We start from the raw sequence: 22,433 nt of genomic DNA, 5'->3' as shown, positions 1-22,433 counted from the left end.
TCCTTTCATTAATGTATAGTCCTTCAGAATTAAGAGTTGAACCAAAATAATATCTTTTCAAATAACACTTTCTCCCATTGACCAATTATAGAGGGCCAGTCTTCACTCTGGATGGATGATGAGAGATGAAATTCTAAACCTACAGGTGAATTTAAAAACCAGTAAGTCCCTGGGTCCTGATGACATACACCCAAGGACTCTTAAGGAATTCAAATGTGGGACTGTTGATCTACCAACCAGTATATGTAACTTGTTACTAAGATCAGCCACTGTAACCAGAGGACTGGGGAACAGCAAATGTTTGGGGAGGGACGGTGGCTCAGTGGTAGAGCATCTGCTTGGGAAGCAGAAGGTCCCAGGTTCAATCCCTGGCATCTCCAAAAAAGGGTCCAGGCAAATAGGTGTGAAAAACCTCAGCTTGAGACCCTGGAGAGCCGCTGCCAGTCTGAGAAGACAATACTGACTTTGATGGACCAAAGGTCTGATTCAGTATAAGGCAGCTTCATATATTCATATATATTCATATACCAATTTTTAAAAAGGGGTCCAGAAGGGAACCAGAGAATTACAAGTCAGTTGGCCTAACATCCATTCCAGACTAATTTGCAGACACTAATCAAAGAGAGATTTATCAAGTACATGGAGGAACAAAACCTGCTGCAGGAAAATTACCATGACTTCAGCAAAGGAAAGTCTTGCCTCACCATCCTTTTGGAGTTCTTCGAAAAACTGGACAACCACGTAAATAACAGTGACAAAGAAACTCACCAAAGACTCCTAAGTAAGCTTAGCAGTCATAGGATAAGAGGACAGGTAATTTTATGGATTAAAAACTGGTTAAATGAAAGAAAGCAAAGAGGTGGAATAAATGGGAGGTCCTCTCGGTGGAGGGTAGTAAGCAATGGGATCCCATATGGATTGGTATTAAGGTTAGTGCAATTTAATTTTATCATAAACCATCTGGAACTGGGGATGAGTAGTATAGTGGCCAAGTTTGTGGATGACAAAAATTATTCAGGATGTTGGGAAATGAGGCTGACAAAGAGCTCCTGGAGGATCCTAACAAATTATGACAGTGTAGGTAAACAAACTCCCCCCCCCCCCCCGCCCACTCAACTTTAAGTACATCCCAGTGGGGTCTGAATGTTGAGATTGAGAGGGAAAGTGATCTTGGGATAATACTGGATGCTTCAATAAAAATGCCAATCAAGTATGCCATAGGTGTGAAAAGGCAAACTATGTTGGGGACTAGTGTAGAAGTGGTAGTGTAAAATCAAGTTCACTACATAATTCCTGATTGGCAGGTACTATGTGGTTTATAAAATGGAACCCCTGAGAAAGACACTGGAAAAATTTAATGCCAAAATTATAGCAAATGTATGCATTTATTTTAAATATTAAATGCTAAAATGATACATTTTAAATATTAAATGGAGAATCGGGTATCCCACACCAGACTCTGGATAACAACAGTGAAGGGTCTGGATGTGACTCTGGATGCCTCCCTTTCAACGGAGGTCCAGATCACAAATACTGCCAGGTTTGTGTTTTTTCTATTTATGCCAAGTCAAGCAATTGACCCCTTTCCTGTTTCACCCTGACCTAACCACAGTGATCCACACAATGGTCACCTCCAGGCTAGATTGATGCAAGTCACTCTATGTAGTGCTGCCCTTCAGACTGACCCAGAAACTTTAGCAGGTCCAGAACACAACAGTAACGTCAACTGGTCCAGAACACAGCAGCACAGGTCCTTACAGGTAACCCTATTAGAGCACTGCACCAGCAGTACTGGCTCCAGATTTAGTACTGGATAAAGTTCAAGGTGCTGGTTTAAACCTTTAAAACCCTATGTGGTCTGAGACCAACATATCTGCAGGATCACCCCCAAAGAGCATTACACATTTCTAATAACAATATACTGGAGATCCTGGGACCAAGGAGATATTGGCTGCAACAGGCAGAAGCAATAAGCAATGTGAATATTCTCAAAGTAATGGAGAAGGGGTTCAGGAGACATTTTCACTCCTTCCCAAAGCCTAATGAAAACATATATGTAAGCATCCCTATTCAAAATATGCACAAATAAGTAAGTTTACATGGGAGTTTGTATTAATATCCATAATCTAGTCCTGGTTCTGACATTTATGTCCAATATTTCACTGGTTTCATTTCTGTTTCATTTTATCCCATCCTTCCTCTAAGCAACTCAAGCCACATTGTTCTATACACGATTCAAAATGTTTGAAAAAGCCAAAGACATATATCAGTGGCCCAATATATATTTAGAATTCCACATATGGAGGTGGCATGTCTGCTCTTAATAGAATAAGAACGTTCTGTGACTACAGCAAGGAGATTCCCAAGTGTGCACAGAAGGCTATGGATTTCACTAAGAGCCACTGAAATGATGATCGATTAGAAGAAGAAGCTTTCAATGCCTCCCTGGCTGGCTGAAATACATTTTTCTACCTTGCTTATTGAAAAGGTATATCAAGCTGCAATGCCCTAACATCTAATATATGTAACCACTCATGAAACATTATTTGTGTGAAAATACCATTCATATTTTCCAGTTGGATTCTGCTCAGGCCACTTTTTTACTCTCCAGTATCACACACTGTGGTCTGTCATCTCCATCTCATATTTCCTTGCTTTATTCTTAATTACTCCTTCTACTTTATTCTCCCTCTGCAATGGCTTTTCCTTTCAAATCAAAGTATATTTAATGCTATATGGCATGCAAAGCCACTGGGCATAGCACTCAACATTTCTTCTTGTTCTCCATGTTTTTTTCCCCTAAACCATTGTTGATTTAACCAGCTCAGCTACACACAAGACTCATTTTACCTCCTCAAATTGACTGCCATGTCCTCATTTCATCATCTCATTCATCACTGTTCCAATAATATACCGGGTTCAGTACAAGGTGCTGGTTATTACCTTTAAAGCCCTATATGGCCTAGGACCTGCCTACCTTAGGGACCGTCTCTCCCCACATGTTCCCCAGAGAGTGCTTAGATCTGGTTCTCAAAATCTACTAACAATCCCCGGGCTGAAGGAGGCCCATCTGAAGTCAGCCAGGGACAGGGACTTTTCGATTACAGTTTCTTGCTGGTGGAACCAGCTACCAGAAGAGGTGAGGGCCCTGCGGGACCTTGGGCAGTTCTGCAAGGCCTGTAAGACAGTCCTCTTCCGGTTGGCATATAACTGACCGGTACCTGAAAAACCCTAAAGGAAGGTTGTAGGATAGTACATTGATAGATCGTTTTCTTGTTTTAACTGCTGTAATCTATTTCATGTATTTTAATATTCATTAATCTTATTGTTAGAATTTTATGTTGTGAGCCGCCCTGAGCCGCCTCGGTGGGGAGGGCAGGACATAAATCAAATAAAATGAAATGAAATGAAATTTAGTAGCTAATTCTAGACCCCTCAAGCACTTGCTTCAGACCACATGCACAGTCAAGAGTGTTTGAATATGCAACTAGCTTTGCACGTGCAGGAAGACAGGAACACAAGAACACTTTCAGTCAAGTACAGAGAAAGGCACCCAAGATGATTAGGGGGTTGCAGCACTGATAAAAGGCTGAAGAGTCTGGGACTTTTCAGTTTAGAAAACAGATTACTAAGGGGGGTATGATAGAGGTTTATAAAATTATGCATAGGATGGAGAGAACTGACAAAGAGAATTTAGAACTCAAGGGAATCCAATGAAGAGGGCAGTAGGTTCAGAATGGACTAAAGGAAATGCTATTTTATACAGAGAGGAAAAAAATGTGAAATTTGCTGCCAGAGGATTTGTGGAGGATAAGTCTATCAATGGCTACTAGTCATGGTGACTGAGGGATACTTCCACATTCAGAGGCACTAAAGCATCTGAATCCCAGAGCTAGGAGACAACATCAAGGGAAGGCCTCAGCCTCTATGTCCTGTTGTTGGCCCTCCAGAGGAACTGGTTGGCCACTGTGTGAGACAGGGTGCTGTACTAGATAGGCTATTCATCTGATACAAGAGAGTTCTTATATTCTTATGGGATATGGTCTCCCACATCCATTGCTGAGGTGAGAGATTCCCATTGTGGCTTGTCTAGACCTACAAATAACATTTACAAAAATTTGTGATAATCAGTTGTATGAAAAAGTACTGCAGAGTGCCCAGAATCCCCAGTATCTAAAATCTGATCATCAAAACTGCCCAATGTACTCACTGCCGATATCTCAACCCTTACACTGCGTAACTGTATTCCTGAAGTAGTCCAGTGCATGTGAGATTCTCCCAGTATTGAAATTTTTCAACTGTTTTTCAGGACATAAATGAGGTGGGGGATTACTTCCAAGTTTATGGTATATTTTGATAGAATGAGTACAAAATAATTAATTTCCCAATAATTAATTTCTTGTTTTGCAAATAAAATCTCAATTTTTGGTGACAAATAAAAGAACGAGTCTGACCATTAAAGCATCTTGGGCTATATGCAGCATACCACCATGTACTGCAATGTGCCACTCACTCCAGAACCACCATGTTTTTGTGGGTAGCAGTTGCTATTGTAAATTCTTAAAATGTGTAAATAAAGAAAGAAGTCATGCATGGAGAAGCTTCCTAGTTCTTAAAACTACCCAGGCACTATCTGGGGAAAAGCATCCTTTTCTTAAAATTAAGTCTCTATTAAATGGACAGGACACTTTTCCGCCTCCAGGTAGTTGGCAACTGTAATCTACAAAGATCAACAGTGGCTTGGAAGGGGAGAAGTAGTTATCTTCCACAGCTGCCAACAAATAAGGCAACTAGCAAGCACCCTAATTCAACTCAAGACTGAACCAATATACACCCTTATCCCTGTTTTAAATTCCATTAGAGACCGATAATATGTTTAGCAGCTGGTTTGTTTTTTAGCTCCTGTTGAAGAGAAAAGTTCAATAATGCACTGCACTAGCTTTATAGGTGGAACAGTTTGAGGAATATTTGCTTGCTTTGAAGACTGCTTTGCTATTTTGCTTGTGCACTTTGCTTGCTTTTACGAGTCACAAGATTTTTCAACACCAAAAATTTATTTTGAAGAATTATCTGTGTGCTGCCACTACATGAAGCAATAGTTTCTCCAATTCCCCCCCAACCATTCTCACTCCCGCAGATGCTAATGGGCATACTGTCCTTGACATTAACAAGCTTGCAGCTTAACGCAGCGGCTGCATGAACTTTTCCAAGAAGAAAGCTAATATTCCCCTTCTGGAACAACATTAAATATTAAAATATGCACTCTCAGTGTAAGCTATATTTCTTGGTTTATTCCATTATTCCATTACTTGCAGATATATACTTGGTTTATTCCATTACTTGCAGATATATACATATACAAAAGCATATGCTGGGGCATCTCAGATCCAAAAAGAACATCATGTAAAAGCTGGTTCTGTGGGGTGATTATCATGATATTATCATTATTTTTATTTCATTTTATTTGTTTTTATTTTATTCAATTTTTAGCCCACCCTTCCCGTAAAACAGGCTCAGGGCAGGTTACATCATAAAAACAATCAACAATAAAAACAATAAAAGACCAATTTAAATATATAACATCTAAAACTACAGGATGACTAAAATGGCAGGTTCTGCCTCACAGACATGGCCTGTTGTCCTGGTCCATTAGATCTTACAGCACTGGGATGGAATGAGGAGGGGAGGCCAGTAACAAGTGATGTCCATTGCCTCAGCTGAAAGCCTGGTACAAGAGCTCTGTTTTACAGGCCCTGCGGGACTGGAGCAGATCCCTCAGGGTCTGGATCTCCAGGGGGAGCTCATTCCACCAGGCAGGGGCCAGGGCTGAAAAGGCCCTGGCTCTCGTAGAGGCCAGATGGATGTCTCTGGGACTGGGTATTACCAAAAGTTGCTAGGTTGCTGATTATAAAGTCCTACAGGGCTTATACAGGGAGAGGTGGTCCCGATAGTTCATGCCCAAGCACCACCCTTTGTCCCCAACCTTGGAGAAAGAAGACCAGTCATTGTAAGACTAGCCCCTGAATTCCTGTGTCGACGAGGTGGTGGGCCAACACTTCATGGTCAACAGTACAAATGCTGCTGACAGATCAAGAAGAATCAGCAGCGCTGAACCGTCTTGATCCAGATGCCTCCAGAGATGATCTATCAAGGTGACCAACACCGTCTCTGTCCCATGGGCAGGGCAGAAGCTGGACTGGAAGGGATCCAGGACATAACATCCTCCAAGAAAGTTGTGTTGCCACTGCCCTCTCCACTACCTTGCCCAAGTTCAAAACTGGGCGGCAGTCTGCTAGGACCGTAGGGTCCAATGATGGCTTCACTATCTCGTTGATGCCCAACAAATATACTGTAGCTTTATGCAGCTCTAAAACAGATGCTTTGGTAAACCTGTAATTAAATGGCATCAGCGGAAGAATGTCCATTGTGCATCACTGACTTCTATACAATCCACTTTTAGAATGTTCATCTAGAACATGTAACATAACAAGATCATACCTTTGTGCTTTCCAAAGGATCCTTATGGACAAATGCTTGAACAAATTCTTCAGGGCCAATGTGACTCAGTCTTTCCTTTTTTTACAAGAGAAAAAGTAAGAAAGAAGATATAAAAGAACACTTTGAGAGCACAACTGTTACCTGAGTTCATAATGTTCAAATATAATGTTCAGATTCAAAACCAGATTTTAAATGGTCTTTATGAAACCACTGGGCAATTGATTAGCTTTTACCAATGTTATCTCTATTGCAGTTAATATTACAGAAGCAGAGAAGACATTCCAGAATCAGATTAGTACATCTAATTACCATGGTAAAAATAACCTATGATTACCTGCAATTTCATGGAAAGTGAATAAGAGAGAATGGTCCTCCAATAACATTATGGAATGAGAGTTGCCACACTAATTGTGATCAGAAAATGAGAATGGAATTCTTCATACCATGTTCAATTGATGAAATGTTTATTTCAGAGCAGTATCAATTAAGTAAGAAAAAGATCTCTGGCAGGATAACTAAACTTCCTGAAGACTGCTACTTGAATGTATATGTCCCCAAACAGATATATGGGATATATTAGCATCAACTGACATGTCATGATTCTAGTATTTCTTGGTGGTCTTCCATCCAAATACAAGCCATGGCTGACCCTGCTTTTCTGAGATCTGACAAAATCAGACTAGTCTGGACTATCCAGGTCAGAGGAAAGGATGTATACCGGTATTTTTAAGACTGTTATGTTCAGAATTCATTACCCTCATTTTGGAAGTTGAGACAGAAAAAGCAAAATATTTGGCTAATGATTGATTAATAGAAGGAATGAACACTTCACAATTTCCTTGTACCAGAAGATTTCACTGCAAGCAGAGAAATCTAACATTTTGTGATCTTCATTATCTAGGCACTAGATTTGCCTACTACCTGGAGAAAAAAAATGTCCTGTCCCTGTAATAAAGGCTTCATGAGATATTAAGAACCAAGTTATGTCATTTACCTGCATGCCATGAGAAGCTTCAGCTGCCCATTTTCTAGGCCTATAGCCATTTGGGGGGGGGGGCAGAATGTACAGTTCCTGCCCCTGACTTCTGGGTGGGGCCCCCCACTGGTGGCCTTCGCTCCTAACTGCTGCCTCCTCTCTCCCCACGATCCAAATCATGTGGGAGAGGGAGCAGGAGCAGCTGCAGGCCTCCCTGCGTGATTTATAGGCCTCACCAACCAACTAGTCGACAGGACCTTTAAATCAAGTGGGAAGGCCACTGGCCACTCCTGCCACCCCTCCTGCACTATTTGGATCACAGGGAGGGAGGGGATGCTTTTGAGCAATTTAAAGGCCTTGCCAACCACCTGGAGAGGCATGCGGCTGCTTCTGCCACCTCTCCCGCACAATTTGGATTGCTTGTGGGGGTGGAAAGTGAAGGCTGCTGCCTTCCTTCCGCCATGGTTTGAAGGCCACCCCTGCTGGCCAACCAAATTGTGCAGGAGAGGCAGCAGAAGCAGCTGGTCTCCCCATGCTGTTTAAAGACACTGCCAACCAGCTGGTCAGTGGAGTCTTTAAATTGCACAGGGAAGCCAGCTAGCTGCTTCTGCTGCCTCTCCCACATGATTTGAATAATTGGGGTGGGGGGGGGTGGGGGTGGCATAGATTTTTTAGGTGAGAGGGGGCTTTTTAAAAAGCCTAGCTATGGCCCTGTTATTTCCATACACTGCACCTTTGTTGAAGAGACATGACATTTTTATCCAGGCTTATTGGTTATATTTTGTTCATTGATGTTTGCAACATTTTTAAAAATTCTCACAGGCAATTTCAGAGATAAGATGTTTTATATGATTGCAACTTAATCCAAAGTATAATTCTTGTTTGCCACTTACTAGTTCCACATGTGTCAATTGCTGGGCCAAGGTGTAGGGATCACTGCAGACACTTAACATTTCTCTTTGAATGGATGGAGGTTTACTTTTAAAAGCAACCACTTTGTCTGAGACAGCTGCTTTGATCTTGACAACCCCTTCTTTCCCATGGTTTAGAGTGGCAAGTTTCTGGTTCAGAGTTTGTAGAAGCTGGTTCATTTTTTTCCAGTAAGCCTAAAGAGGAGAAAAGGAAAAACCAGTGAGAAAACAGCCAAATATACAATGGGGAAAAAACAGGTTTCAAATGAGTATTCATATGCCAGTAGAGGTTTATAATGATGTTTTACAACCAAACTATTCCAGTCTCTTCCTTTGAGAACACACGCATAGCTGGTCTTGAGGACAAAAGGAGATTGAGGAAGAATCGCACTGCTACAGGACCAACCCTAAATCAGACTTTTCCCTGCAGCCGCTGTGGCCGGACCTGCCTGTCCCACATTGGTCTTGTCAGCCACCAGCGAGCCTGCAGCAAACGTGGACTATTGCACCCTTCTTAAATCTTCGTTCGCGAAGCCAAGCCGAGAGAGAGAGATTCCAGAATGTCTGGTCAGCTTACTTATACCTCTATTTCACAGCTCTTTATAACAATTTTGGCATTCAGCCAAATCACAGAATAACTGTGCCAAATACCACCTTAATGTATTGACCACAATGTAAGTTCCATACATGTGGCGTATCCAGACAACGTCAACACAGAGGTGCCATGGAACCTACCTATCACTGCAATATGTATCCTTCCTTTTCGTTGCAGGGAGGAAAAGCATCTTGAACCCAAGGAGACCTTGTTAAATACCACTGTACTTACTCGGAAATAAATAATTGCAAAAACTGCTTATAACAAATAAATTATAGCAGCTAATATTATTAATATTTCTGATGACTTTAGTTTAAAATATCTATTTTAATGTGAACACAGAACTACAATTCACTACAATTTTTCTGCTTCCTACCAATGATAGCCTTCATTCATTGCCAGGATCTATAGTCAAGTTAGTAGGGCAATACTTATTTTATTAATTTATTCACTCTGTTCATAGTCTGCCTTTCTCACTGAGACTCAAAGTGGATTACACAATCAATATTAAGAGACTTCTAATAAGCAATGTACTAAGACTAGAATTGTAGAAATCTGGATAAGCACACTGTATCGGACATTAGCAGTAGCTATAACTATTATGATGCACAGGTGAATGAAAGGCAAGGGAACAGGACAAGCCACATCACCATGGTGATACTATTTCTCATGAATTAATCGTTGTAAGGGAGAATAACCATAACCATTTTCTCCAGTTTCTATTGGCAGTACACACCTCTTGGAAATCTTATTGCTGAGGAGGCATTAAAGATTCTGTTAGTTATTATTTATTTATTGTATGGCAGAGTTACACACAGGAAGCATGTAATAATATAAAATATGGAACCAAATTGATACAACGGGTATGCAAACTAATTGGCATTCCCCCTAGATACTAATTAAATTTTCAATGTACCCAATCACAGCTGGGGAGATTTCAAATCTCCCTGAAAAGCATGACATTCACATTCCTGTGACAGATGGAAAATAGTTTGGCGGGCTGCACCTCAATTACATTGGGATCCTGGTATTGCCACATTTAAACAGGTCTGCACTGCTGCCAAAACCTGTTCTTTGCTATTAGCCATCTTCCATATTTTATGTGGCAAGTCAAATCCTGAAGACATCACTTTGGTGTTTATCAGGTTATAGATATCAGGTGGAACTGACTGCATCCATTCATTCCCTATATTGAAATTTTGTGATGCAGGATTTGTGCTGGGTGTCAGGATCTTAGTTTGGATATGCCCACATCAGCCATGTCTTTGTGGATAGGCAGGGCTTTTATTTGTAGAACTCATTTGCATATTAGGCCACACCCCAATGCCAAGCCAGCCAGAACTGCATTCCTGTGTGTTCCTGCTCAAAAAAAGGCCTGTGGATAGGCAACTCTCTGCTTTCAATGATCTTTCTATATTCACAAAGAAGAGCATCTTGTTTTTCAAGATGCAGGGGAGTGATGTGGCACAATGTGGGTAACCAACAGATCAGAGTGGATTTAATATATCGCTGATAGTTCTTGCTGCATTGAGTTGGACATCAAGTCTGTGGATGTGGAGGTTGCTGAGCCACAATGAAGCACCATTTTCCACAAGTGCTATACACCAACCCCAAAGCTGAGCATCTAAGTTGCACCACATAATTTTTGGAGAATGTTGTTTTGAGTGCATATTTTTGCTGCTACATAGATAATATGGTGTTTACAGCTCAAGGTCCTGCCCTGAGCAATGCCAAGTAATGAGTACCATTAAGGTAGACATTCAGTTCATAATTGGCAAAATTATTATTGAGATGGAAACAGGAACATCCTATTTTTGCTGGACTTGGCATAAGCCACCATTTACACAGTTTACAGGCAAAATGTCAAGGTTCCTAGTAAGTATTTCCTCAGTCCTTTCAATTGATTTGTGCCTTATGCAATCGCCATGTCATTGGCATAAACTTTCTGGAAATCATCTTGGGAACATCAGAGATGTATAGGTTTAAAAGAGATGTACTGATTGAACAGAACTGGAGGGAGGACCAAGCTGCTGTTATTCAATGTCTTCTGCTTGCTGATTGACTGATCAATAATTACTTTGAAAATTGTTAGTTTCTTGTGGGATAGTTTCAGGTGGATAGCCATGGTGGTCTGCAGTAGAGGGACAAGATACAAGTCCAATAGCACCTGGCTTTGTTAAGCCTTTAAAATATTCTGAGCTTGAATTTTGTTCTGATAAGGTAGTGAAGACTAGGGATGACTGAACGCCCATTGGTGTGCATTGTGTTGTAATCACCAGTAGCGACTACTACCTCAATTTCCCAGTGATAAGTTAAATTACTTGCCAAGCCATTAGCTGGAGTTCACTGAGTGGCTGCAAATCTAGCACGACAGCATACATACACACACACAATCAATTTTGTGCATGCATGCTGTTTAACATATATCATCCATGGGGAAGTTGTATTTTCCCAATGTAGCAGTTAGCAGCAATTCCCCCCCACCCACAATCACTCACATACTCCATGTCTCCTAAAATGTCTCTGGCATGGCCGTGCCGGCACAGTGAGCACTTTTAGTAAATATAAAAAACTAATACAAGGGTGTTTTGTTAGCAAATTCATACACATAGTAATTCAAGATTCCATCTCCAAGATCTATTTACTGCCTCCCTTTCAGGTACCCCACCTATCTCTCCAGCAGTACACACTCATTAGTTTCAAAATTATTCATTCTGATTTTTGACATACATTTGGAAGGGGGAATTTAACATCCTCCCTCCGGCATCCCAGAGCTCAGGCACAATGCTGGAGAAATGCTATGCAAGGCAAGAAAGACCACCAGGTTGAATTGCAGTGCACCACTCAAGCTTAACAGGGAATAAAGGTGCTATTAATGTGCAAGAGAGCTGGGTTTTGCAATGTAACTTTAGGGTAACCATGATACTTCCATCATTTCAAGGAGGATTTACTGGGAGGAAGGGTACATGAACAGTCTACCCCGTTCCCTTGCCAGTGCCACTGGATGCATCCAAACATTTCCCCCCCCCCCACTTCTGGTTCAGTGCACCACTTAATCCATGTACCATGATGCTACGGGGCCCATTTAATATGCTCTCCCTTCTGGATCTGGAATGATCTGGTGCACCAGGACAGTTAATAAGGCCTGGAGGTTAACCAACCGGTATAGCTAGGAGCAAAAAAGCTACTATGCAGACACCAACCAGTTTGTAGGGAGTCCAGGATGTTTGCTGCACCAATTAGATAATCCTGCAACTGGCTCGTCAGAACTGCTGCCATCAGTATATGGTAAATTCATCTGGGAAACTCATTCACAGTGAAGATCATGGTGAAGACCAAAGCAGAAACAGCACTGTTAGGTATAGTATTTAGTGACAGTAATTTATTTTGTGATGTAGCAGAAGCAACTGGTGCATTCCATTCAAAGGCTGGGGTCTTAAGATGCTGTTCCATTGGTTCAGCAGCAACTCCTATGACAAAACAGCATTTCTGTTTGTGGAAGAGGGCAACACAATTTTTTGCCTACCCACCCCCCTCCAACTTTGCCCTTTGCACAGTACCTGGTGTTACAATGACATGCAGAAGCGCTGTTTCAAGGCAAAGAGGCTAAGGTAGGATATGGGGAAGCTGCCTTCCTCCACTGCTTAGAATCTAAGCCCGTGCTTATTTTAACACAGCAGAAACTTGCTAATGAAATAAATATGCCTTAATGGATTTGTTGAAGAAAGAAACCATATGGAGTTGGTGGTAATCAGTATTTTATTGCAGGTAACATTCTGAGCTAATTTAATGATGATAAGTTTCTGGACTAAAACAAACACTTGTGGTCTGGAAATCACCTGTATACTGTTCGTCTAAAAAAACCACACTAAAATTAATTTTTCACTAGCAGTTGCTCCATCCCCAGGCTTTTGCTTTCCCTGACTCAAGTGATCAATTCCCCACCAGTTGCTGTATGGCTGCATTTTGAATCATGATTCCCTCCAATTTCCCTCACAGTTTTTTGTTCTTGTTTTTTGGAGAACAAAACCCATGAGGGAAATTGGAGAGAGCCATGGATCAAAATGTGCCTGTACAGCAACTGGTGGGGAATTGATTGCTTGTGCTGGGGAAAGCAGAAGCCCAGGGGTGGAGCAACTGCTAGTGAGGAATCAGTCACACTGTTTTCAAGAATGCCACCTCCATATCTCTAAAGCATATGAGCCTGTTTTGACATTGAGTTAGATAACTGGCCCATCTAGCTCAGTACTGTCCACTGACTGGCAGTGGGTTCTCAGAGTCAAGGGTCTTTCTCAATGCCACCCCCCCAAGCTTTTTTTATGATTTGGAGGAAGGAATTGCTGATAAGAAAACTCTTGAATATCTATCACAGACAGTTCTGCCTTGATCTTACTCCTAATCTGAATGAAGAGCACTACAGAAAAGTGAAGTAAGCATTGAAGAAGTTGACAGCAGGATTGACACAAGTGGTGAGGCAGGTCAGGGCCACAAAAGATGCCACCCAGCTACATGTCACCTAGGACAAGTGGACATATACTACCATAGTTGTTATCAAGCTATGCAACAATGATATTCTGGAGTAACTGGCTGACTGCAGAGAACATATCAGTCAGTCAGTAAAACATATTAATCAGTCAGTAAAAGACTGACTGCAGAGAACATATTAGTACTGCCAAAAAGAGGCAACAAAGATGAGAGATGTCAGAATGAGAAGTTTGACCCTGGGTTCATATCAGGGGAGATGGACTATCATGGAGAGCAATTCCTACATAGAGCACAGCTATGGAAGACAAAAAGTTACATTTCCTTACAATACCTCTCCAAAGAAGCAAAGACAAGAGAACAAGCTCATAGCTGGAGTCTAGTCCAGTACTGCAGCTGAGCAAAATCATCTTAAAGTTTAACTGATGTGAAAAATACCCCCTTTCTTGCTCCACCATTTAGATGTAAATAGCTATACAATTCTGTTTCACAATAACACTTGCACTGGTACATAGTCTGCTGAAAGTAATAATTGAATCCTGTGTCTTTTAAAATATCTAGTTAGTTAACCAAGAGTATGGGTTTTTAAATATTTAAATAAAACATTTAATTCTCAAGCAGGAATGCAGGCAAGAATATAGCAAGCCCCAGCAGGTGGCTTAGGAATTCTAATTTTAATTAAGCCTTCTCTTTTATAATGCAAAACTGGAATGCTTGGCAAAAATATGCTTCTCAGCATGCATACCTCTTCGAGCACCCCAGAGTCTTGTGAAACTGGGCAGGACAAAGAACAAGAGAATATTGCCTTAAGCAGCTGCTCCACACTATTTTCCACAAGAGAGATAATGGTTTTGATGACCCTAGAATGCCTTCATATGCTCAATTTTGATTATGTAATTTTTTTTGGTCAGATATTTTTAAATACTTCATAGCACAAATGACTGTTATAGACTTCCCTTTCAAAAAACAGCCACCTTCTAAGTTTCTCCTGCAATCAGTTACTGATCTTCATCAGGAAGAATTGATTGCAATAATCACTTTTACCAGTATTTGTAAAATGAAGAGATTTTTTCACTACAGAACTATCACAGAGGATATTCTTTGCTCAAGTGTAAAGCAACAGAAACAGAGTTGGATGTTAACAAGCTCTTAGGATCAAACTGCTTGCACAGGGCAAATAAGCATATGTGTTTACATGTTAATCCTGTTTCATTTTCTAATAAGATGCTTTAATTATATGGTTGGAAATGAGGGTTCATCTTTTTTTCCTGGGCTTTCCCCCCTACAAATAACTCCCAACTGGTTTTTCTTAGCAGCTTAAATCATTTGCTTCCTTTGAACTCTCATAATTGTCTCTATCCTTTTTTGTTCCACATAGCCAGATACTAGGTTAAACTTCTTTAAAAGTTTGGAGCCATCTGGACCCAAAAAGAAAATATCCATGGTGGAGATGCCTGTTAGCCTAAGAAGTCCCTCAAAAATACAAATACTGCATACTCGAGGGGCATCAGCTGTCCAGTGATAATCAAACAAATGCCGCCCCCCAAAAAAAGTTTGTTGAAGCAATTAAACAACTAATGCAGCCTCGTACAGATGGGCTTTAAAAAAAAGAAATGCACCTTGTAATTTTGCAACAGAGTTTTGCTAGCTCTGTTATTACCAACACCCTGCCATTCATACATTGAGTAAAGTAGAAAACAGAAGGTAATCTTTAGTAGTGACATAATAATGCTAGTTCTGTTCAAACCATGTTTAGAAACTTGGAGGCATAAACATGGGGAGGAGCTGCCTCTGCCATCCATTGCAAAAAGTGATGACAACAGAGTCAGTAAGAGCCAATATTACAGGGAGGTTAAGCAGTTAAATGTTGTTGGGTTTCACAAGTGTCATCATCCTTACACGGCCTCCCTTGTGGTGACATCATGCATATTACAGTGCAACTGGTTATTGATATTCTGTGCCCTATCCGCCAGTGGTGCGTTTTATTTATTGTTTTTACTGTTAATTTTAAATTGGTGTTTTAACTTTGATATGTAGGTTTTTATTGCTATTTTATATGTTGTGAACTGCCTTGAGCCCGTTTATGGGAAAAGGCGGAATATAAGTCTATTAAATAAAATAAATAAATAAATAAATAAATAAATAAATAAATAAATAAATAAATAAATATACTTACATTGCAGAAAAACTCTTGGTATTGGCTGGTATTGGCTCTAGCTCTTGGTATTGGCTGGTATAACCCAACACTACTCCACATTCAGAGAAGATAACGTGTTTTTCAGCCTTTTTTACTAACTCTGAAATCCCAGGTGTTATTTCAGAGCATTAACTCCAAGTCTGTACAGTCATGGAATATTTCTAACACATTAACTCCAAGTCTGTGCAGTCATGGAATATTTCTACTGAATTCTAAGTTTCCTAAGTGTATAAATCTTGAAATATTTAATTATTTAATGTATAGTCTGCCTTTGTCACTGAGATTCAAGGTGGATTACATGACGTAAAACAATGTAATCAAATAGCATGAAGGATATAATAAGCAATATAATAGAACTAGGATTACAACAGCTACAAACAAAAGGGATAAATCTTAATTCTTATTTGTATCTGACAAAGTGAGCTTTGACTCATAAAAGCTTACACTCTGGAAAATATTGTTGGTTTCTAAGATAATAATAGACCCCAATTCTGCAACAATAGGCTATCATGGCTACCCAACTGAAAAACTGGAAACAGTGCAAAAATTATCAGACATTATAAGCAATGCAAAAATAGAATTACAAAAGTAGAAAACATTGCAGGAATAGTAGGATAATACATATGACAAATAGATATTATATAGCATACAGAGTGGCACAGGTTACATTCCTGTTCCCTTTATAAAAGTTCTTTTTAAAGAAAGAGTATAATGGGCAGGATTACTTGGGTATACCAGTGTATACCTGGGCAGGAGTCTTTATACAGAGTACAATATTGATACACCTAAGACAGAACACTTATAGAAGGAATTTACTTTAGCAATCCAGAATCTTACAAAAGTGCAGTAAAAACAGAAAACCAAAAGATTATGAAGAAGAAGAGGAGGAGGAGATTGGATTTATACCCCACCCTTCACTCAGAGTCTCAGAGCAGTTTATAATCTCCTTCCCTTCCCCTCCCTCTATGAGGTAAGTGGGGCTGAGAGAGCTCTTCAAGAACTGTTCTTGAGAAAACAGAGAACTGTGATTGACCCAAGGTCACTTAGCAGCTGCTTGTAGAGGAGTGGGGAATCAAAGCTGGTTCTCCAGATTAGAGTTCGGTGCTCTTAACTACTACACCAAACTGGCTACAGGTAGATGCTGTTCTTCACTGCTTAGCTAAAGTGCAATTCTAAACACAGTTACACCCTCCTAAATCAACCGAAGTCAAACTGGTTTAGAAAGAGGTAAGTCTGCTTAGAATAGCATTGATAATTATCATATAGAGCCCCACAAATTTATATGTTCCAAGATCTTGTTTGGACAAAGTCCAAATTTCTAAACTGCAACTGACTTGGAAGAAATCCAGCCAAGCTATATATTCCCAATCAGACAAAAAAAGCACAAAGAGAGCTGAATTACTCAGGAAACTAAAAAAACCGCCTTTAATAGAAGAAAACTTTCATTATTTGGAAAAGGTGTCAGTCAGCTTTCTGAGGCTTGGATCAATGCATTGCACATAAGAGGAATGGGCCAGTGGCCCATCCAGTCCAAGACTCTGTATTACACAGTGGCCAAAACCCAGGTGCCATCAGGTCTATCAGTGAGGCCAGAACTCCAGAAGCCCTCCCGCTGTTGCTCCCCAAGCACCAAGAATATACAGCGTCCCTGCCTAGACATAGTGTTCCATCTATACCTTGTGGCTAATAGCTCCATATGTCTGTCCGATCCCCTCCTATCGTGCTTGTGATCTGCCCTGAGCCCATGATGGGGAAGGGTGGACTATAAATCAACTAAATAAAATAAATAAAGAAGTTTGTGCTTGTAGCTACCACCAGTTTCTGTGGCAGTGAATTCCACATGTTAATTACTCATTGGGTAACACAAAGGAGCAAGGCTGTTGGAAAATCAATCTAGTCTGAGTTGTCTCTCCCCATTATCCATTCTAAAGAAAATGGATGTTATGTAAACAAGGATGGAAAGAATTTGTAAACTGTATCTTTCTGGGAACATCTGACTAGTTGTGGTTGCTTACTTATTTGACACTACCAGCAAAATTCTATGAAGAGTTACACTTTTCTAAGCCTGTTGGTTTCAATGGACTTAGAAGGGTGTGACTCTGCTTTGATTTGCCACTACCCTCACCTCATCACATGGAGCTATCCGGTGGATAATATCTTTCAAACAGCCAATCATTCTCTCCTCTTGAAAGTCATATGGAAATGTTTCTGTCCATTCTGTCAATAACTGTAGAATTTTGGGTCCAAATTTTCTGATCCGTGCCTGCAGTTAGAAAACAAAATTGACAGATGAAAACTTCAGAACAGCCAAGTAGTACATACCAACAGTAAGCTCCAGTGAGTTTATCCTGAAACCAAGTATTCAATGGTGGCACCTATACAGTATCAGCCAACATAATGCATTGCATTTACATTGCACCACTAACAACCTCAGTTCCTTTCAAAGGGTCCATATGTAACAAAATCCTGTGGACTGAACACACCTAACAAAGCCAACATAATGCATTGCATTTACATTGCACCACTAACAACCTCAGTTCCTTTCAAAGGGTCCATATGTAACAAAATCTTGTGGACTGAACACACTTAACAAAGCAGAGATCACATGTACAGAAGTTTCCTCCTTTTTCAACAAAATTGGACAAAACAGTTTAGCTTTCTCCAACAGCTGGTTGGTTTCAGCATATTGTTTTCATGCTATCTGTGCCCTTTAAAAGAAAGTAACTGAAGACTTGTAAAATAACTTGTGTGGTATGTGTGGGGGAGGTAGAAGGGGACTCTTCACTACCTAACTCTCCTGTTACGTTTTCTGTCCCTGCACCATTATATACACACAAACCAAAGATAGATTCTTGGGGAAGAGAAGAATTGGTAATGCATCACATGTACTTTCACTTCCCTTCTTCCAAAGCCAGCTCATGTATAGTGAAGGCTGCTGCCTGCCTTCTGCATCTTTATCATACTCTGCACAAGACAATTTTGAAGGCAGAGCATACTAGAATCAGGTATTATGCAAGAGAATGTGCTCATAACGAGGGTGGCAGGGTATGGATCAAGGGACATAAAAAACAAAACAGCAAAACCATCACCCAGATAAACCTTCAGCAGACAGGAAGTGGACAGGATAGGGTTACCAGGTCCTGGCAACCAGCAGGGGATGGGGGGGACTTACTCAGAGCAGGGGAGAGGCTCAGTTGGTGTGCAGCAATATGTCACTGCCCATGTGACATGTAAGTGACATCATCATGTTGGGACGATGCGCTGGTATTTGGGCAAAAACTTCATGCTCAATTTGGCTTCTACCACAGAGTTTTTGCTCAAATACAAGAGTGTTGCTCGATGTCCCTTATGTGATGTCACTTCTGAGTCATGTGGGCAGTGATGTAAACATGTTGCTGCACATGTACTGGATCTCCCTCTTTTTCAGGGTAAATTCCCCCTGCCAGCTGGCTGATCGACAGCAGGGCGGTGGGTCCAGGCAGTGGGGACCTCCTCCTCCACCCGAGGGTCTGGTAATCCTAGAATGGGAAATAGGAGGCTCCCATTAAAGACTTTCCTGGGGGATATAAAAAAAAGCTCTGAAAAATTAAACCATCTTCATCTGGCTTGCAAATTTGGCTCCAGGTAAGTCTTCATAGGGAGGCAGTTCCAAAATCTAAGTGTCACAATAGAAAAGGCCATGTGTCCTGTGTTTATCCACCTTGTTTCTGTCAGCGGGAGTACACAGAGCAGAGCATCCAAGAACCCTCTTAACTAGTAGCCTGGGTTCATACATGTCCTGCTCTGAGAACCATGAACATAGTGGATATATCTATGTTCCAGTAGCTTACTAATGACAAAAAGTTCTTCTGAAAACAGTCAAATACATGACAGTGTCTTCCTTAGCTTTGTAAACAGCAGCTGAACTAACTAATGAATCTGTTCATGGTCATAGCAAACTGAATATTTGTATATGAGTTTAGTGCCTTGCTGAGTCTAACATAGGCTATTCTTCACAAAATGTGAAAGCTGAACTCACTCAGTAAATTATCACTCCTAATTCTACTCTTAATTTTCACTGATGGAATTGCCAGATGGGATACAGAATCTTCTTTTTTCCTCTATGGTCACTTGTATAAAGAGGTATAAGAAGGTGTTATCAATGCACTGCTGATATTCTAACAAAAGTTGTGGCAGAGAATGGCATAATATCTGTTTTAACCCAGTTCTAAAAAATGTATCTGTAGCTGCATTTTCAAAAAAAAAAAAAAGGTACCTGCAAAAATCTGAAGAGGTGAAAAGAACAAACGGATGAAGTGTGTGCTGTGTCCTACATAACACAACTTGGGCAGGGCGGGGGAGTAGGTATTGCTGAAAGCCACAGCGTCGTCTCTTACAATGTTAAGATTCAACAGGATGAGCAAATGTGGCAACAGTAATGTGATCTTGCGGCTTCTTATTAAGCAGTCATAAATTAAGCATAACACAAACTCATTGGCTTCACGTGCTAGATATAAAGCAGTGCCATATATCTAGATATATATTTTGTCTAAGGTGCTGGGCTGGATATATCATGGTACACAGCTATGCAAATGTTATTCAGTACAGCCACAGAAGACTAATGGGCAACTTCATTGTGCTACTGGGAGTTGACAGTGATAGCTAGAATAGTTTGAAGAAGTACCCAAGGCAAAAAAGAGATGCATTAAATGAAACTGAGAGACATGCTGCTGCACTGACATTTGCTATTGACAGTGCACAGTTTAAATCCTGGCACCCTGTAGGCTTCTGCAAAGCCTTGAAAGAAATGACAAGGAAATCACAGGGGAAGATTGAGACAGGCTAGAAAAGAAAAGAAGGGGATTTGAAGTGACTGCTACACCCTCTGCCTAAAGCTTTGCTTTGGGGCACTGAATGTTCTATTAGAATGCGAATGTGACTCAGTGTCAGCAAACCCCCCTGAGGGTCTGGATGCTCACAGATGGCAAGGAATCAAAAGGGAAGAATCACTGGGAGTCAGAAGCCTTCTCTAATCCATTCTAGTGCTGTCAATTCCTCGCAAACGTGACAAAACCCTTCATGCTGTCAACAGGACCAACCTTATCCAGCACTGGGTCATCCAGCTGCTGCTGCTCAATGCACTTGTGGCAAACGCGCGAGAGAAGTTCGTGAGGTTCAATGAAGAGTCGTGAGCTCAGCAGGAATGTAAAGATATAGGCTTTCTGGGAAAGAGAGAGAGAGAGAGGCAAGCTTAGTGGATGACAAGAGCAGAAAACAGGCCACATCATTTCTGAAAAGAGCTCTCTAGCTAGGCTATGCAAAGCACAGAGTTTTCCAACTGCTGATAGAGAAAGAAGATTACACATGCACCAGATAGACATCAGTAATATAGGCATTGCTTTCTATAAGGCTGCAATGAATCTCAAGGCCCACAGACTCTACTGATTCATTAGGCTATTTCCTACAATGTGTTGACCTTCCTGTCCTGCTGGACCCTTTCCTTCATGGAATGAGATTCTCAGATATTCAGAGTATCCTCCTTGGCATTTCCTGTCAGCAACATCCCAGGTAACCCTCCCCCCCCCCCCCGATATCTCATGAATGAATAGCTCTGGCCACCTTTCAGCAGGAAGTCGCATCCTTGTCTTCTGCAGCTGGAAGACATTTTGGGCGTTTTTGCACAAGGCTTACCCCGGAGCGACATCCCTCTTCACTGCGCAGCGTCTGCGCGGATTTCGCACCAACTGCTCCGCATAACCTGGAAGAGCCGTGTAGTGCCGTGGCTTTTGCGTCGCAAATGTAAACCGCCAAAAACCAACTTTACATTTGCGACGCAAAAGCCGCGGCTCTTCCAGGTTCTGCGGAGCAGTTGGTGCGAAATCCGCGCAGACGCTGCGCGGTGAAGAGGGACGTTGCTCGGGGGTAAGCCCTGTGCGAAAACGCCCTTTGGAAAATTTATGCAGGGAGCTCAGATGTGTATTTTCTGGACTTGCTGGACAATGATGGCCTGCTGCTGTTTGAATGTGTGACCTTAACTGGGGAGCATGAGCCATGCAGTTTGAATCCTAGATATGGATTGCGAAGCCAAGTAAATGCATGTGACAAGTTCAGTTTAGTGCACTGGGGCATTTCTGTGGTTATCTTGTATTGTCTAATGTTCTACTTCTGACCAAACCTCATTGTTCTCCTGTTGCTGAGTGCACAGCTGCTACTCTCTCACTCTCCCCATGCAAGCTAACCAGCCAATCTGTGCCTCTGAGTACCTGGACACAGCTTCCTATTGCCTTGTGCTACCCTTTGGGCAAATCCTGATCACTCCTGCCCTGATTATTTAGGTAAGGTTTCCATTGCTTTTGAACTTGCTTTCATCCAAGTTATTAATCACGTTCTGAACCTTTTGTTTTCTTCTGTCTTGAACGCAGTCACTTAATAAAAGTTTCCCCCTGACCTGAACACCTAGGCTAGCCAGTTCCCATCAGATCTCAGAAGCTGAGAAGGGATAGCCCTGGCTGGTATTTGGATGGAAGACCTCAAAGGAATACCAGCGTCACAATGCAGAGGCAGGCAATGGCAAACCACCTCTGAATGTCTCTTGCCTTGAAAATCCCATCAGGGGTTGCTGTCAGTCAGCTGTAACTTGATGGCACTTCACACCACCAATAATAGTTTCAGAACTTTGCTGGGGCTGTTAATGTTTCAAACATGCTTGCTGGGCAAGTAAATAAGTGCTGCTAGAGAAAAGGAGAAGGGAGAAGACCTCCAGCTTCATTCAGGGTAATCACTCCCCAAACAACC

The 22,433-nt window shown here is 41.3% G+C and overlaps 1 protein-coding gene across 1 annotated transcript in view; it reads right to left on the bottom strand.

Annotated features, from left to right (window-relative positions):
- Positions 1-22,433, bottom strand: part of RASGEF1C (RasGEF domain family member 1C) — a 161,576-nt gene that overhangs the window by 38,938 nt on the left and 100,205 nt on the right. Inside the window, exons 3-6 of the mRNA XM_060240381.1 lie at positions 20,738-20,860; positions 17,785-17,922; positions 8,368-8,580; positions 6,499-6,573 (exon numbers count right to left, since the gene is read on the bottom strand). Of these exons, the coding sequence (XP_060096364.1) occupies positions 6,499-6,573; positions 8,368-8,580; positions 17,785-17,922; positions 20,738-20,860 (549 nt within the window). The remainder of the gene's footprint in view (positions 1-6,498; positions 6,574-8,367; positions 8,581-17,784; positions 17,923-20,737; positions 20,861-22,433) is intronic.

This window comes from Heteronotia binoei, chromosome 5 (assembly GCF_032191835.1).
Source record: "Heteronotia binoei isolate CCM8104 ecotype False Entrance Well chromosome 5, APGP_CSIRO_Hbin_v1, whole genome shotgun sequence".
NCBI lineage: Eukaryota > Metazoa > Chordata > Lepidosauria > Squamata > Gekkonidae > Heteronotia > Heteronotia binoei.
This window is presented reverse-complemented; position numbering and strand designations above follow the sequence as displayed.